This window comes from Cyprinus carpio, chromosome A20, assembly GCF_018340385.1.
Source record: "Cyprinus carpio isolate SPL01 chromosome A20, ASM1834038v1, whole genome shotgun sequence".
NCBI lineage: Eukaryota > Metazoa > Chordata > Actinopteri > Cypriniformes > Cyprinidae > Cyprinus > Cyprinus carpio.
In genome coordinates, this window is record NC_056591.1 from 6632702 (window position 1) to 6650673 (window position 17972).

General features: G+C 35.6%; 2 protein-coding genes across 3 annotated transcripts; one reads left to right on the plus strand and one right to left on the minus strand.

Moving 5' to 3' along the window:
- Positions 1–3769: 3769 nt before the first annotated feature.
- LOC109097841 (proteasome subunit alpha type-6) lies at positions 3770–7839 on the plus strand. Of its 2 annotated transcripts, none has more exons than XM_042777490.1 (7): positions 3770–3913; positions 4654–4748; positions 5045–5126; positions 5208–5363; positions 5618–5796; positions 7350–7444; positions 7677–7839. In XM_042777490.1, the coding sequence occupies exons 1-7, from the start codon at positions 3838–3840 to the stop codon at positions 7732–7734; spliced, it is 741 nt and encodes a 246-aa protein (XP_042633424.1). In that variant the 5' UTR covers positions 3770–3837; the 3' UTR covers positions 7735–7839. The 2 variants fall into 2 exon arrangements, with proteins under 2 accessions (XP_042633424.1, XP_042633423.1); XM_042777489.1 differs by lacking the exon at positions 3770–3913 and adding an exon at positions 4018–4178.
- A 3096-nt stretch (positions 7840–10935) lies between these two features.
- Positions 10936–13412, minus strand: LOC109052560 (NF-kappa-B inhibitor alpha-like). Its single transcript, XM_019069980.2, has 6 exons — positions 13141–13412; positions 12368–12473; positions 12056–12263; positions 11816–11904; positions 11467–11724; positions 10936–11359 (listed from the first exon to the last, which is right to left on the minus strand). Exons 1-6 carry the CDS (start codon positions 13377–13379, stop codon positions 11327–11329), a joined length of 933 nt encoding a protein of 310 aa, XP_018925525.1. The 5' UTR covers positions 13380–13412; the 3' UTR covers positions 10936–11326.
- Between the last annotated feature and the right edge of the window lie 4560 nt (positions 13413–17972).

The window sequence follows — 17972 nt, forward strand, 5'->3', positions numbered from 1 at the left end:
AAGCGTTGGCTTTTTTGCTTTTTGATGCATGTTTTCGAGTCGAGCCTCTACAGAAACCATCAAAATACAGACTTTTCATTAGTGTGAAGGTGTAACAAAAGTAGCAGATGTTGACGCCAGTAGAAAAGCATTTACCCACTGAGGTTTGGTTCATGTTATATTATACGTCTCGGCCATAAAAAGCAAATAGATACATGCACAAGGGAATTCCCCAGAGCGGCTGAACAATTACAGATGTGTAAATCAACAAACCACCTACTACCAATAACCTCCCACCAACAACAACACAATATCCTCACACTGCTCTGGGAAGCAGCTGGCAGCTGATCTGAAAGCAGCTTTCTGTTTTCACCAAAGACAGTTAAACAAACTCTTGATCAATTGATAGGCCTGTATCAGCAATATTATTGTTTTTACTGAAGCACTCAGTGGTCTTGCATGCTTTATGGGATATGCATTATCATGCACATGGACTTGACTTGGGAAAGTTCAGGGGATTTTAGAAAAGAGGAACTGTAACTATTTAACGGAAGCTGGTGAAATGTAAAAGAGTGAATGTTATTCAACATTTTGGGTGCCCTTCAATGCACTTCACAGAATTACTAACTACACCTTGATGAAATTATTTGTACATCTTGTTTGAGTTTTATAATTCATGTTTTTATGTCGGTTTTTGCAGGATATACTGCAGTGTTACACTGAGAAGTATGAAGTGATCCTTTTAATAAATTAAACTGCTATGTTGCAAACAAATCTTTTTTTTTTTTTCAAACCATAATTGCAGAGAAGTTTAGTTGAAGTTGCTTGCTGTTGTTTTCATTTTTCAATAATGAATATTCAATAATGATGTAAAGTAAATATTATTTGTAATGAAATTTGTAATTTGTGTCAAAAATGATTATGTGAAATAATAATAACAGTTTAAAAGTTTTATAACAATAATATTATTATTAATTGAGATAGATAGATAGATAGATAGATAGATTTAATAATTCAATATGTAGAAAATGATTTAACTAAAAATAAAATATGTAGAAAATAGATAGATAGATAGATAGATAGATAGATAGATAGATAGATAGATAGATAGATAGATAGATAGATAGATAGATAGATAGATAGATAGATAGATAGATTTAATAATTCAATATGTAGAAAATGATTTAACTAAAGGGAACTATAAAGGAAATATATTGGGGAATATATATATATATACTCCACTTTTTAAAAATACCATACACAAGTAGTGACCGCACAGTTATTTTTGGCACAATCCATTTACGCTCAACAAAATTCCAGCAGCATACAGAGCTTCAGTAGTGACTTCATGTTGCGTGTGTGAGGGGAATTTTGGGATATTCATGATTCACTCGCAGTGGCTTTACTAAACGTTGCCATGTGAGATCCATAACATGTCAGTACACATGTCCACTCAGTAATGACTTTCAGTGAAATGAACTTGTTTCATCATACCTGTCTCCGCCAAAGCATAACAGCATTTGTCATATTTCATAGGTGCAATCAGATCACGTAATAGAGTAAAGACAGTTACAGTGTTTTGTTGGGATGGCAGAAACAAATCCCTTGAGGATCAAAGAGGAGATTTGGTTTCCAAGCCTATATTCACCCAACTTCAAGCTAATGTGATAATTACGATGATAACTAAGTTTGCAGCACCTTTAGCCATAACCTCAATTCTACAGAGCCCCTTAGGAAAATATATTTCATTCCCTTGCAAATGTTTTTCATCTTAACAGATTTGTTTCTTACAAAAATGCAGCTTTTCACTTCAGAAGACATTAATTGATGGACAGGAGTGGTGTGGATTACTTGTGGATTATTGTGATGTTTTAATCAGCTGTTTGGACTCTCATTCTGACGGCACCCATTCATTGCAAGAGGATCCATTGGTGAGCAAGTGATGTAATGCTAAATTTCTCCAAATCTGTTCTGATGAACAAACTCATCTTGGATGACCTGAGGATGAGTAAGATTTCAGCAAATTTTCCTTTTTGTGTGAACTAACATCATTTTTAAATCTATTATGCTTAGCTTGTTGTCAATGTTGTGTGTACAAATGTATTGTGTGTATAACAGACTTCATTCACACTTTTCATTACAGATTAATAAAATGGGAAGTGGTGACAGGGACTTTACTTTTGGTGATTTCAGGCTGATTGTTAAATATATCATTGATTTTTTATTGATTTATTTTCCCACCCATTCTATTTATAGTCATCATTTTCCATTTATAGTGGCTTTATTTTGGACAGTGACCATTATGAGTGTTCTGGTATTTACACACTTCCAGATTCACACCATCGCAAAACTCGATCTGCGCTGGTACCTGTGGAAAGGCTGTGAGAGAGCAGGAAACAGCTCTGATATACTCCCACATTGAACTCTCCGAAGCTGAATTGGGTCACAAGGGGATTTCGGTGTGGTAGGTGTTTTAGAAACGGCCCTGTTTCTCACCAATTTATGCACTTCAGATACTTTTGGTACTTTTCTTTTCTGCTTTTGTCTATGAGGAAAATGCCACACTATTATCGTGCTGAAATAAATAATATAGCATATTTTTATAGCAAAAAATATTTAGCATCTAATTTTTTTCTTTTTGCCTAATCAAACCAAAACCTAAAGGAAGTGAGTTGAGATTTAGATCAGTTTGAACCATTTTCTCCGAAACAGAACATTCTTATAGATAAGATAGACAACATTCACAGCCGTGTGGTCAGCACCTTCTGAAACACCAAGACTGGGCAGCCAAACATGTAACTGGTTTGAGTCCAGAACATCTCGCTCAAATTCATAAACATGTATTTAAGAGATAAAAGTTTGTTTTCATTTACTTTGAGATAGTATTATCTTTGATTAGATTATTAAGGCTCCAAAGGTTTCCTTGTAAAATGTTGGCTAATTCTGAAAAACCACCACAAATTATATATGGAAATCAGTTTTTAAACCAGTTTTAAATCAGTTAATAAAACATTAAAGAGGGTTATGGTTTTTGGAGGTTAAATGTTTCAAAACTTATAAAGCCTTTAGAGCACAGGGGAAACACTTCATGTTAACTGCGATAAACTGAAACTATATTATAGTAGAAATTTATACAAAACGCAATTATTTGAGTGCTTTTTTGACCAGCTTAAAAATGACTTTTTATTTAGATGTAATTTTTAATAATTAGGCTATTTATATTGTCTTTAAAATATGGTTAAATTGTACTCCCAAATGTGGCCACTGACAAGCATTTATGGTAAACAAAAAATGTAATAGGCTACACATATTGTAATGTCAATTTGTAATGATTAAGTTGCAATTTAGGACATTTAAAATATATCAACTTCAAATAAAATATATAATTACATACTATAGTTAAATTATAATCAGGTAGCCTACTTTTGTTCAACACATTATTGCATGATAATTAAAACAATGTACTTTACAGTAAAACTATTTAATTTGACATTTTCACAAAATGCACTGTTTATAAGTCTGTTTAAGTGTGTTAAGAGTATACCTGCTCTCTTTAAGTTCACTTATGTGGCCTTTTATTTCACTAATATTACAGACTATTAGCCAGTACGGTTAAAAACAATAAAAAATAAAATGAGCGAGACAAAAGCGAGTCTTGTAAACAGAGAAAGTAAATACACATTATATAACATTTCTTTAAATGCAAAACTGTTTAATTATCAAAAAAATGACAGTATCGAGTCCGATACTGACCCGGAACAACTATCCACTGCATCCGGGTCACTCGTTCTGCATGTTGCTATTCTGTGTAGCCTGCAATACTTCAGCAATTGTACAGTTAATAAATTTCTTAGAAACATGTCCCGGGGTTCTAGCGCGGGGTTTGACCGTCACATCACCATCTTTTCTCCGGAGGGAAGACTTTATCAAGTAGGTGAGTACGCACGGCTTTAAGAGACTTGAATGAGAGCTGTTAGTGCAGAGTCATGTCTCCTCCAGAGCAGCTCACACTCAGTCTCTTACACAGCTGCTAGTGTCAACTCACAGCGTTATTATCCTGTCACAGAAAACCTCTCCTACCTGTATGTGTGGGGTTTCTCTTTTATATAAAGCCCTGTTTAGTCTAGTCGCGAGACCGTTAGCATTAGCAGATGGTAATTGGTCAAATGCAGCAGTGGTGTGTATTGATACAGATGAAGGTGAGGCGGTTTGTGTTTTCTTTACCAAACTTTACCATGGCAACCGCGGTTTCCGCCAAAATACCGCAGTTTTGGTCAGTTTGTCACAATTCTATTGAACAATTATGTAAACAACTTGGCAACAACAACATATATTTGAAATAGCACGGTACTATCAGGTGCATAAATAATAATAATAATAAAAAACTGTAAAATACACAAAACCCGAAACTCCTGTGGTTACTGTAGTTAGTACATTGTTAAAGCATATTGGTAAAATATTAAATTTCTTTCTAAGAGGCAGTTTTTATTTATTTATTTTTATATAACATTTATAATTATTATTATTATTATTTTTTTTTTTTTTTTTTGGATCTCCAAACCATTTTTCTTTCTTTCTTTCTTTTTTGTATTGAGAGTTGAAGCTGTTAGAGAAATGTGCCAAGCTTTGCAAGTAACTTTTAACCTTCTAAATAATGTCTTTACGTTTTTACAGAATATGCATTCAAGGCCATAAACCAGGGTGGTCTGACATCAGTTGCTGTTCGGGGGAAAGACTGTGCAGTAGTCGTCACACAGAAAAAAGTCCCAGTAAGTCTGCTGTCATGTACCCTTTTTTCCACTGAAATTTGGCCGGGGCGTCTGAGAAACATCTTTCAGAATCAGCCGCATTTCACTGACTTGAGAAATAAACGATGATGCAATTTGACCGTTTGCCCACAAGTAAAGCAATGCATTCTAACATTCATTTGAATTTCCAAGCTGGGATGTCTTCTCTGTGGTGTAAACACGCAGAACTAATGGTGGAAAAGGTGACTTTTATTAATGTTACTGGTAAGTTCAGTTCCAGTGGGGCTGGTGATATCAAAACAATCTGTGTTTTCCAGGACAAGCTGCTGGATTCTTCCACTGTCACACACTTGTTCAGAATCACAGAGAACATCGGCTGCGTGATGTCAGGAATGACAGGTACAGATCTCATCCACACAGTCATGTTCACGTGTCTGCTGGATCTGATGCGCTCATTCATGGCTTGTGTTTTGCATTCAGCTGACAGCAGGTCTCAAGTGCAGCGAGCTCGGTATGAGGCGGCCAACTGGAAGTACAAGTATGGTTATGAGATTCCAGTAGACATGCTTTGTAAAAGGATCGCTGACATCTCTCAGGTTTATACGCAGAATGCAGAGATGAGGCCGCTCGGCTGCTGTAAGTCAACACTTGCTAAATTACATACGCACACATGAAGTAGTTTAAAGGGGGCATGTCATGTTTTTTGGTGAATTTTTCACTCTGATTTTCAAGGTTTTTGTGCCAAAACGTTTCTAATTTAGAAAGGCCTTAAATCAGAGCGGAAAGTCTTAAATTCAAAAAGCCATGGCAATAAATGTTGCATGCTTTGCAAAAAAAAAAAATACAAATAAATAAAATGTATAGCGTTTGTGGTCTTGTATCTTTTCCAGGCATGATTGTAATTGGTGTAGATGAGGAGCTCGGGCCACAGGTGTATAAGTGTGACCCAGCAGGTTATTACTGTGGGTTCAAGGCCACGGCTGCAGGTGTCAAGCAGACAGAGGCTACAAGCTTCCTGGAGAAAAAAGTGAAGAAGAAATTCGATTGGACCTTTGAGCAGACAGTTGAGGTGCGATCGCTTTTAAAAATTCAGAATTCAAGAAAACTTTTGATAACAGCTTCATCAAAATTGATTCCAGCTGCTAACATCAGCTCATAATTTAAATGATTAGTTCACTTCCAGAATAAAAATTTCCTGATCATTTACTCACCCTCATGTCATCCAAGATGTACATGTCTTTCTGTCTTCAGATGCAAAGAAATGTAGGTTTTTAAGGAAAACATTCTAGGATTTTTCTTCATATATAATAGACTTCAGTGGGGATCAACGAGTTTCAGTGCAGCTTCAAAAGGCTCTACACGATCCAAGCCGAGGAATAAGGGTCTTATCTAGTGAAACGATCGGTCATTTTCTTAAAAAAATAAATATGTTTATACTTTTTAACCACAAATGCTCATCTTGCACTAACTCCACGATGCGTGTCCGTGACTTCACGCATGACATAATCATGTTGGAAAGGTCACACGTGGTTAGCTCTTCCTCTGTGTACTCCGGTTCAAAAAGGTAGGGTTGGAAAAACTCCATCTCATTTTTTCCTCGACTTAAAAATTGTCCGACATTGTTGTTTTGCAAAGAACGTTTTACTTTCTTTGCACGTTTGCTTTGTAAACGCTGGGTCGGTACTTCTGCCAACGTCACACGTGACCTTTCCAACCTGACTATGTAATGCGTGAGGTCGAGCTACTGCAAGAAGAGCATTTTGTGGTCATAAAAAGTATATACATTTTTAATTTTTTTAAGAAAATGACCCATGGTTTGGCTGGATAAGAGCCTTATTCCTCAGCTGGGATCATGTAGAGCCCTTTGAAGCTGCACTGAAACTGCAATTAGGACCTTCAACCTGTTGATAAATGATCAGAAAGTGAACTAATCTTTTAATGTTAACAAGATTCTGAAGGGAATGGTTTTATTTTTGTCATGTAAACTTCAGGTTCCAGCACATTTGCTTCTATAATGTGTCCTATTTATCACTGATATAATAAAAAACCCAGTGAATTAAAACAGATGTTTATGTATATGTGTATTTGTGGCACCCAATTTTTTTTCAGACACACTTAAACTGTATCAATGTCATTGCGTCAGTTGACAAAATGACAAACCAAGTGGTATGATTCAGCTGATAATGCTAAAAGTTTTCTCAGAACTAACTTTACTTTTCTGAGCAGTTTTTGTACATTTCAGCAACTGGCCCCAAGGTGTTCAGTAGATCTGTGTCTGGTCACGTTTCTTTGGAGTGGAAATATCAGCTTCCTCTAAACTTGCTTTGCTCACTAATGTAGTTAAAGATATTACAGTAAGGTTTGGTTATATATGCTTCCTGATTTATTACACAATTTCTTTGTAAACAGTATTGCTAATCTATATATTTTGAAATCTTTAAAACAAGGAAAGGTTATATTAACAACGTACTACTTTAAAAGGGATTTTTGATTTTAGGATGTTTGCTAGTTATTTTTTATACATCCTGAAGCCAAAAATCTATTTTAAATCCATTTAATTATCTGTCTGTTTCATTTAATTTAATAAGTAGATTTGGACTAATAAAGCATTTCCATCCACAGACGGCGATCACTTGTTTATCAACTGTGCTGTCAATCGATTTCAAGCCGTCTGAGTTGGAGGTAGGCGTCATCACAGCAGAGGATCCGAAATTCAGGTGGGTGGAAGAACCGTGTTCACCATCTACACGGAGAGATCTGCACTCTGTTCTACAGAAAAATCACTTCTAGAAAGACAGTCGATGCCTTCAGTATTGATATTTGTCAAATGATGCAACATGCCTCATTTATGTCACTTTTGACGTGTCACACATGCCAGATGCGTATTACAATCAAAGCATGCTTTACAAATTATATTTTTCACGGTTTTGGTCATTTGCTCTGTTCCAGGATTCTGTCAGAGTCAGAGTTGGACACTCATTTGGTGTGTCTGGCTGAGAGGGACTGAGATCTCCAAGGTGCTGCTCACAGTTTTGAGATACGTAGGATCCTGTTCAGAGCTTTTGTTCTCATGTAAATTCCCTGTTCCATTAAATACATTTTGAGAAAAATATTCCTGCTCTCTTCCTTTCTATTTTTCTTCTCATATAGCAGGACATTTCAGGAGTGAATCTTTTACTGGGGGAGTCCCTATCATGCACATCTTTTGTTTTCGCTACATCCTGTGTTTTCCCGAGTTGATTTCACAACAGGGAAATCTTTCACAAACATGTTTTTCATTCCGTGCCATTGTTTGTGGACTTTGATCAATTTAATTGTAACAAAAGAGTCGATTAGGGTAGACTAGAGATTATCACGCAAGGAACGTCAAACACGTGCTTTTGAGTTTAATCACACTGATGAGCTGACTCGCCCTCATTCTGTAGTTTACAAAGTGTTTTTCCTTAATGAGATACTACACAATTTTGTGGTGTGACTGAAAATATGAACAAATATGAATCATTTCTGTGGAATTCTCCTAGTAAATCTGATCCACGGATACATGTTTGATAAGAAGATCAGAAAATAATCAGACTAAGGAATTAATACCTTCAGCAAGGATGCATAACATGTTTATAATTTTAGGAAAGATATATATTTTAAATGTTCTTTTCCGAATTCAGGACCCTGAAAAAAAGGATTCAGTTTCCATGAAATTTTTAAGCAGCACAACTGTTCTCAACATTAATAATAATAAAATGTTTCTTGAGCAGCAAATCGACATATTAGAATGATTTCTGAAGAATCATGTGACACTGAAGACTGGAGTAATGATGCTGAAAATACAGCTTTACATCACAGGAATAAATTATATTTTAAAATATATTCAAAAAGAAAATAAGATTTCACAATATTACTGTTTCCTGTATTTTTTTTATCAAATAAATGCAGCCTTTTTGAGCTATATATACAGGTGCTTCTCAATAAATTAGAATGTTGTGGAAAAGTTCATTTATTTCAGTAATTCAACTCAAATTGTGAAACTCGTGTATTAAATAAATTCAATGCACACAGACTGAAGTAGTTTAAGTCTTTGGTTCTTTTAATTGTGATGATTTTGGCTCACATTTAACAAAAACCCACCAATTCATTATCTCAACAAATTAGAATACTTCATAAGACCAATAAAAAAAATAAAAATAAACATTTTTAGTGAACTATTGTCCTTCTGGAAAGTATGTTCATTTACTGTACATATACTCAATACTTGGTAGGGGCTCCTTTTGCTTTAATTACTGCCTCAATTCGGCGTGGCATGGAGGTGATCAGTTTGTGGCACTGCTGAGGTGGTATGGAAGCCCATGTTTCTTTGACAGTGGCCTTCAGCTCATCTGCATTTTTTGGTCTCGTTTCTCATTTTCCTCTTGACAATACCCCATAGATTCTCTCTGGGGTTCAGGTCTGGTGAGTTTGCTGGCCAGTCAAGCACACCAACACCATAGTAATTTAACCAACTTTTGTTGCTTTTGGCAGTGTGGGCAGGTGCCAAATCCTGCTGGAAAATTAAATCAGCATCTTCAAAAAGCTAATCAGCAGCAGGAAGCATGAAGTGCTCCAAAATGTCTTGGTAAATGGGTGCAGTGACTTTGGTTTTCAAAAAACACTATTGACCAACACCAGCAGATGACATTGCACCCCAAATCATCACAGACTGTGGAAACTTAACACTGGACTTCAAGCAACTTGGGCTATGAGCTTTTCCACCCTTCCTCCAGACTCTAGGACCTTGGTTCCTAAATGAAATACAAAACTTGCTCTCATCTGAAAAAGAGGACTTTGGACCACTGGGCAACAGTCCAGTTCTTCTTCTCCTTAGCCCAGGTAAGAAGCCTCTGATGTTGTCTGTGGTTCAGGAGTGGCTTAACAAGAGGAATATGACAACTGTAGCCAAATTTCTTGACACGTCTGTGTGTGGTGGCTCTTGATGCCTTGACCCCAGCCTCAGTCCATTCCTTGTGAAGTTCACTCAAATTCTTGAATCGATTTTGCTTAACAATCCTCATAAGGCTGCGGTTCTCTCGGTTGGTTGTGCATCTTTTTCATCCACACTTTTTCCTTCCACTCAACTTTCTGTTTACATGCTTGGATACAGCACTCTGTGAACAGCCAGCTTCTTTGGCAATAAATGTTTGTGGCTTACCCTCCTCGTGAAGGGTGTCAATGATTGTCTTCTGGACAACTGTCAGATCAGCAGTCTTCCCCAGGATTGTGTAGTCTAGTGAACCAAACTGAGAGACCATTTTGAAGGCTCAGGAAACATTTGCAGATGTTTTGAGTTGATTAGCTGATTGGCATGTCACCATATTCTAATTTGTTGAGATAGTGAATTTGTGGATTTTGTTAAATGTGAGCCAAAATCATCACAATTAAAAGAACCAAAGACTTAAACTACGTCAGTCTGTGTGCAATGAAATTTTTTAATACATGAGTTTCACAATTTGAGTTGAATGACTGAAATAAATGAACTTTTCCACAACATTTTAATTTATTGAGAAGCAACTGTATATTCACATATTTGAAATGAAGTTGGAATTCACCTCTCGCCATGTGACAGTGATGAAGATGATTATGATGCATGTCATATACTCAAATCTTTCCAATGGTTTTAACAGTATGCTATTCACTGTCAGGAGAACAAAGCTATGGAATTTCCCTAAAATGCGTGATTCCTGGCTCATCCGTCTCCAGAAACATGACTAATGCCGTTTTAAAAACGCTATGACTTTGAATTAGGCGGCGATCTGAACAATCTAAAAATTGCACTGATCCATCATGAGTTTTATGGATGGTCACACACATAATGAAATCCTAGCAATGAAAATGTAATGCTTATAAACCTCACACTTTTAGTGGTCGGGTGTTCATTTCTCTTTCTTGTGGGGAACTTCATACTGAGCGTGAGTCAGATATTCATCACTCCACTTTAGCAGACCCAAGGAATTTTATTCAAACTATAGTGACGCATCTACGTGACTCATGTTTTCCAGAAAGGAAATGATACGGTTACTGTACACACAGAGGGCTTTTTTTCTGAACAAACCCTATGGGCTGGTATTCCCACCACTACAGGGGTTTACATGTTCTTTCACAAGTTTCACAACTCAGAAAATTTCCAAGCCTTCTGAAATCAGTCCAGCACATTCAATACAAGAAACACCCAGACTCAGAATTAATGTCATTTCTTTTGTTTTTAATGTAAAAATATTTTCATAGTGTAATATATAGACTATACACATTATTGACAAGTGTTTCATTTCACATATTTACAAATATAAAAATATATCTCTATATATTCACAAAATATACAAATTTTCCCAACTCTTTGGCTTCAAAAATATTAGTAAAGGTTTTGGTCCAGCTATCTCTGGGGCTCTTTCCATGGTTAACAGCACCACCGCTATCATGCCCCCAGGAAGGGTTCAGCTCTTCTTCTCCACTTTTGCGGAGTCCCGTCAAGGGATTGACATCCTGGGATATGGCACACCCCGTCCCAGACCTTGAGACAGTACCTACAGCCTTCGCTGTTGTGCATTATGGGGATTGTTGTCCTGAGGGCCAGACTATCTCCCACAGAACTGGATGTCATCATACATCTGTTAAAAAATTTAAAAGAAATGTTAATATAAATAATATAGTTGTGTGCATATATATTTTTTTTATTGTTATATATTATATTCCTCAAGTTTATTAGGAAACTTACACAATCTTCATCAGAAAAGCACTCCTCATCGCTCTCCTCTGATTCGCTCTCTGGCATCGCCCTGAGCTCTTGGGCCGTCCGGGTGTAAAGCTGCCTCTGGATCTCGCTGTTCTGTCGGCCGAAGGTCAGGTGGTACGGTGTGTATCCTCCATAGGTTAGACTGTTAACATCAGCTCCCAGAGCGATGAGTGTGTGCACCAGATCCAGGTTCTGCAGGTCCACAGCCAAATGGAGTGACGTACGGCCGCTACACTGCTCCTGAACACAAGAAATCACACATTAGTTCTCTTAAAACGCATATATAAGAGTCATTTATGAAGCTGCAGAGGGTTTTAAACTTATACCGTACCTTTGCGTTTACATCTGCCCCGAGCTGGACCAGACTCTCCACCATTGAGAGGTAGTTGTTAATTGCTGCTATATGGAGACACGTGTGTCCTGTAATAAAAAACGAGGATGGTACTTTAAAAGCGGCACTCTTTTGTACTCAAAATCACGACTTTTATATGGAGACACTTGTTTTTTGTGTTTTGCTAAAAAGAAGGGCATTGCTTCAAAAACTGCTTTATTACTCAAAACTATGACGTACCGCTGTAGTTTGGGAAGCTGAGAATGGAGTGCAGATGCTGGGTCTGAATCTGAGTCAGTACTGAGAAGCAAGCTAGTGACCCTCTTTTGCAGGCGATGTGGAGGGCCGTGTTTCCACTTTGATCGACCAGCCGGGGGTCACAGCCGGCCTTTAGCAGTCTGTCCACCATGTGTGGCTGATCTGTGATGACGGCGAGGTGCAGTGCAGTCTGCGGATGGATTTGGATGTTAGTCAGGTTTGGAAAATAAGGTTTTATTTTGAGGTGTGAATTGTGTTTTTGAGGCGAGTAGCTCTTTGTGAAAGTTCAATTACCTCTCTTTGGTTGTTCTGTCTGTTCAAGAAGGGGTCGTTCTGACACTGTCTGATAATCTGGATGGCATAATCTTCCGCCTCTTGAATGATGGCAAGGTGAAGATACCTGGAAAATAAAGTGGGAGGGTTTTTTTTAGAAAATATTTTAAGAACACGCTCAGAGGATGTGGTTTAGCAGACACACACAGTACAAGCAGGCGGCCGTTTCGCAAGAATGGAGTTTTGAAGGTTATTTCCAACCAGTGTGGCTGATACATTATCTGCGCTTGGCCGCGCGCCAGGGACTTTCCTGCCTGCGCACTTTGTTTCTCAAGCTCCTCCCACTTTGGGCGCTGCTCCAAAACGAGATTTGTTTACTTCCGCACTTCAGCGATATTCCGCAAATATAACTATTTGCATAACTTCCCTAAAAAGTTAGTTAAGGTATGTTTTATTTTTTATTTTTTTACAATTATAACTGTAGAGGCAAATATGCAAAGTTGGTCCCAATAAAATAAATAAATAAAAAATATTTTACTTGTATCGTTTTTATCGAGCGAAGGGAATAGTAATGCATTATTTAAATGAATGTTATCAACAACTATTTTTAGACCACCACAACTCTGAAACAGATTTTAGCCACAGCTGTTGCAAGTTGCATTAAATGGGTCAATATCTGCACCACTTCTGCCACAATTTTTTTTTTATTTTTTTATTTTTTATTTTTTGCTTGGAAACGTGCAAACCATTATCCTTACAAAAAAAAAAAAAAAAAAAAAACAAGTTACACTTACGTGTCTCCGTCCTCAGTTACAACTTCTGTCCAAGGTTCACACATCCCCTTACTGACACTCGGACCAGGCAAAGACAAAGTCTCCATTTCCTCCACAATTTTCCTATACTCTTCATCCTTTAGAGAATCCACGCCGCTGTCGACGCGATCCTCGCAGGGTTGCATTTTCCTGGTTTTCATATCCATTTCATCCATATCACAATCCCGAAAGTTGATCATGCCAGCTCTGTGTACATCCATCGCGACGCTCGCTGTGTGTGAAGTGTGCAGAGAGGGCGGCGCACGAGCTTTTATAGCTACGCCTCGGTTCCATAATTCACATCTGGGGATTTCCATTAGCAACTATCTTGACTACACTTAAAAAGGGGAACTCGTAGCGGGCTTTTATTTAGAGAATTTCCCTCAAGATGACTCTGCGAAGTAAGAATGAAAATCTGAATTTTCCTATTACACATTAGAATCTACCTGGTGATACGCAGTAGGCCAAACTCACGGGAAAATGAATGACAAGAGATCATGAATGAGAGTCATGAGAGGGGACTATTGATAATGCTGCAGGAAATATATATGCAGCTAGAAATAGCTCTTGATATCAACATTATTTTTTGCTTGTTTGTTCGTTTTTATACTGAGGTACAGTGACCCCAAAAAGCGAATGTCTTTGCATTATGCAATATATATATATATATATATATATATATATATATATATATATATATTATATATATATATATATATATTTTTTTTTTTTATTTATTTTTTATTTTTTTTTTTGCTGGGAAACTTGCATTGCATTACTTTTTTTCTTTAAAAAATACACCTATATATATATATATATATATATATATATATATATATATATATATGGAAACTTTCAGGTTGGTAAATGTTAGTTGAAGATGTGGTTAATGTGGTTATCCTGCTTTAGGACACATGTGGGGACTTACAGGGAACTTCAGACATCTACTAAAAATCACCTTGACACACATTCTGTATCTGAGAATCACTGTTTGATTTCCTTTTTTTTTTAAATGAAAGGGAAAATTAGAATAAAGATCAATGGTTGCATGTCATTACAAAAACTTTGGAAAAGGAAATATCCTAGTACATAAAAAATGTATTATTTAAAAACATAATTTGTTTGCTTGCAAAAGCCACTTGTTTATATTCAGACATTATAAGTGATGATGTGAATGTTTAAATACTTTTGGGGCCAGTCTTTAATTCCTTATGATGCAAAGGTGATTTTTTTTTTTTTTTACAGTGCAAAAGGTGTTCTACAAAATTCTGAACCTTTTTCAGAATTAATATATGAATGTGAAGAGGGCTGAGTCAGTTTAAGTAACTGAAGTGAAACATCCCACATGGAAGGCCCCTCAATGTTCCACATGATGCAGATTTGTGGGGTCCACCATATTCCCCTGCACTTTTTTTCTGGGGCTCCCCCTATACATTTTCTAGTGGCAACCATCATACTTCACCATCTTTTTAGTATTTTCCATGATAGCATTAAAACAAAATGAAACCAGTCAAACACTGAAGACTGGAATTTTAACAATTTTACCTCCGAAATTGCTAGTAAATTTCACAAATAATTACAAAAAAACCTTCAAATAGCGCTTTGAGTTAAACATGACATTTTGAAATAGAAAGTAGTTTCAAATAATCTTTGTTTTATATACAACTTCGTGAAAAAAAAAAATCGTGTTACAGTGAAACTAATGTACACTTATTTGCATGACAGAAAATATGCATTTGTATTCTTTTCAGTAGAGAACAAAGGCATGAACTGCAGTATCTGTCTGGTTTCGTTTCCACCTCTTCAAACAGAGCAAGACAGATGGACTGTCCAAGTAAAAAAAACCCGGAAACTCCAAGTAAATAAAGAATTAGTGTGATACTGTCTACTGTACCTTTCTTCACCTGACGTTTGCACTGGAAACCACTGTAGCTCTGTTCACATAAAGGAGGAGCCATAACATAGCAACCGTTTCTACCAACAGCACTTATGTCACTATGGCGATACCGTGACATACGTCAAGATGGGTGTCTGTAGCGCTCTGCTTGCTTTGTTATGAAGCAATTGAAACGATGCTTACGAATTCCAACCATTGTTTCCTAAGCTGGATATCAGCTAATGGAGATTCACAGAATGTACTAAAAGAACATTCCCTGAAATGTTAAACATACAAGTTTGAACTTGAATGCACATACTGTTCCAATAGGAAAATTTGGCTACAGTCCATATTGGTGTTACTTAACTGAATGTGTGGTATGTGTGCAATTATTTTTCAGCCTCAGTCTATGTTTTCATGCATATGCAGAGGATTTAGTTCTGTTCTGAATGGAGGGAGTTTTGGGAGGTCCAGGTGTGGGATGACAGTTTGACCCACTATTCTTAGTTTGACAACACTTTAAAGATCAGCGCGTGGGCTGTGTTAAATTGGGGTAGACCTGTTCTTTGCTTGAACACTGAGTCATAATCCAGCTTCTGTTCATGCCGGAGGTGTCTCTAAGACTCTGCAAATTGCACAAGTCCACGAATAAACAAAGAGAGAGAATCCTGTGAATACGCATTCCAGGAAAACCCTTAAAAACCACTCGCTCTAGAACCTGATGTGCGAGATCCACCCACGCTTCAAGTCTCCTCCTAACAACCAACCAGTTTAAACAGCTTTGTGTTATAATGCATTGTTACCATTAGTAATTAATTATGTAACATGTTGAAATTTATATGGAATCTAGCGTGTTAAGTTGTGGAAGGGCTTGGCTTGGCATTATTTGAATAGATTCATTTTTATTATTATTCCTTCATGTAAAGGTAAGGAGTTTTGTTGTTTGAAAAGAACGAATTAATGAATAAATACATAAATAATGTTTAAGAAATAATAAAATAAAAAAAATAAAAAAATCATTATTTTTTATTAAATTTTTATGCAAACTAGGAAAGAGAGAAGTTTTGTTTTTATAATAATAATTATTATTATATTATGCACACTGAGTGAAAAGTTGAACTCAAAATAAAAATAAAATTCAGTCTTTTATTAAATTTTACATCAAATGCATGGGGAAGGAGGTTTTGTTTGTTTGAAAAAGAAAATAAATAAATAATAATAATAATAATAATAATAATTATTCTTAATGAGTAAAAATGCAATTTAATTAAAATTATTATTATTATTATTATTATTATTATTATTATTATTATTATTATTATTATTTGTACGTCAACCACATGGGGAAGAGAAAGGTTTTGTTTGTTTGGAAATAATAATATTATTATTATTATTATTAATATTATGCACATTGAGTGAAAAGTATAGCATTGAAAATTTTTTACTTTTAATTTAACTTTTCTTAGTCAAAATATTTTGAAATCCTAAAACGTCATGTTTATTTTTAGGTTTTCAATGTGGACATTCGGACCCACTGTATATTCTTTTTCTTTGCCTTACACATCATATCATATCATCATCTTTTTATATGAAATTTATCTTAAGCAGTTAGCAGCTCAAGACAATGTGGACAGCAGTTTCCTGTAAATACGATGTGGTGATGCAAAATGGCCTAAATTCACATCTGTGACGTTGATCTGATCTGCACGCTGTTTTTAGAGTATTCTCTTCGTGACACAACAAAACCTAGTGGCCTTTTCCACACTTGCCATACGTCTACACATGAGTCAGCAAGAGCAGATCTTATGATCCGCATACTACAATACAAAGGTCTTCCTATTTGTAAATTGTTGTAATGAAGGAAAAGATTATGCAGTAAATGCTGTAAGTGATGTAGTGTGCAGCAAAGGTCACAAAGACTTTCCATTCACAGGGTCTCTGTGGTAATATCTGTAGATTTTATAGATCCTATAGTTACACTACAGATTACATAAAATCAATACAATATACATAGATGATACAATTTTTATATAATTGAATTGTGTGTCTGTGTGTACATCATGTTTTAATAATTGTTTTTTGTCTGTAAGAAAAGAAATAAAACTTAATGAATTAGAATATATTACAAATGCTGTAATTTTTGCATGATTATAATGTCATAATATACAGTCAAAGTTTTGTTTCAGTTTATACATGCACACTAACCTTTTATAGACATTTCTGACATTATTATACTACAATCCCTTAAGCAAAGATATTATTTTCCCTTATATATTGTATGATCGATATATTAAATTATTTCATTTATATTGAATATATACTGAATAATATGTTGTTTTAATATAGTACAATATACTAAATAATACACAAGGAATTGCTGCAGTAATACACTGCATAATATAAAGATGTTCATGCGATAAAATATTCTACTGTGTGTATTTGAACATATGTACTATAGATATTCACATGTATGTACAATATATGTACACAGTTAGAAAGAAAATATCTATTTTGATATTTATCCATTTGTTTGTAGTTATATATTATACATAAAATGCTCAATCGATTAAGTTATGAATGTCAAATATAATTGTGCACCCTCCACATTGCAATGCCTTTAACAAGACATCTAATTGTCCAAAAATTCTGATATTTTAATGTTTGTTTTCAGTAAACACTTTTTTCTTATACCATCACATATATTTTCATAAATTAAACAGTAACTAACAGTAGCTATGTAAACAATGAAGTGAGATCAAGTTTATAAATATGTGTTCGGCTTTATATTAACTTGTAAACACTAAATTATGAAAAAGAAATAGATTGAGTGTTTCAATATAAAGGCTATTACATGTAAAAGTGAGGTTTCTGTCTTAAGGGGTATATGGTCCATGAATATATTACAGTATGTTGAGAAATATTATCACTAGTTCCCCAT

What these genes read in the sequence shown, in the direction of transcription:
- LOC109052560 (XM_019069980.2), bottom strand. Translation starts at nt 13,379, where the DNA reads ATGGATGTACACAGAGCTGGCATGATCAACTTTCGGGATTGTGATATG. An exon ending in GACAGAACAACCAAAGAGAG is followed by an intron (nt 12,264 to 12,367) that starts GTAATTGAACTT and finishes ATCCATCCGCAG; the next exon opens with ACTGCACTGCACCTCGCCGT. An exon ending in GCTTTTCTGATGAAGATTGT is followed by an intron (nt 11,360 to 11,466) that starts GTAAGTTTCCTA and finishes ATTTTTTAACAG; the next exon opens with ATGTATGATGACATCCAGTT.
- LOC109097841 (XM_042777489.1), top strand. Translation starts at nt 4,064, where the DNA reads ATGTGTGGGGTTTCTCTTTTATATAAAGCCCTGTTTAGTCTAGTCGCG. An exon ending in CGTGATGTCAGGAATGACAG is followed by an intron (nt 5,127 to 5,207) that starts GTACAGATCTCA and finishes TTTTGCATTCAG; the next exon opens with CTGACAGCAGGTCTCAAGTG. An exon ending in GATGAGGCCGCTCGGCTGCT is followed by an intron (nt 5,364 to 5,617) that starts GTAAGTCAACAC and finishes TATCTTTTCCAG; the next exon opens with GCATGATTGTAATTGGTGTA.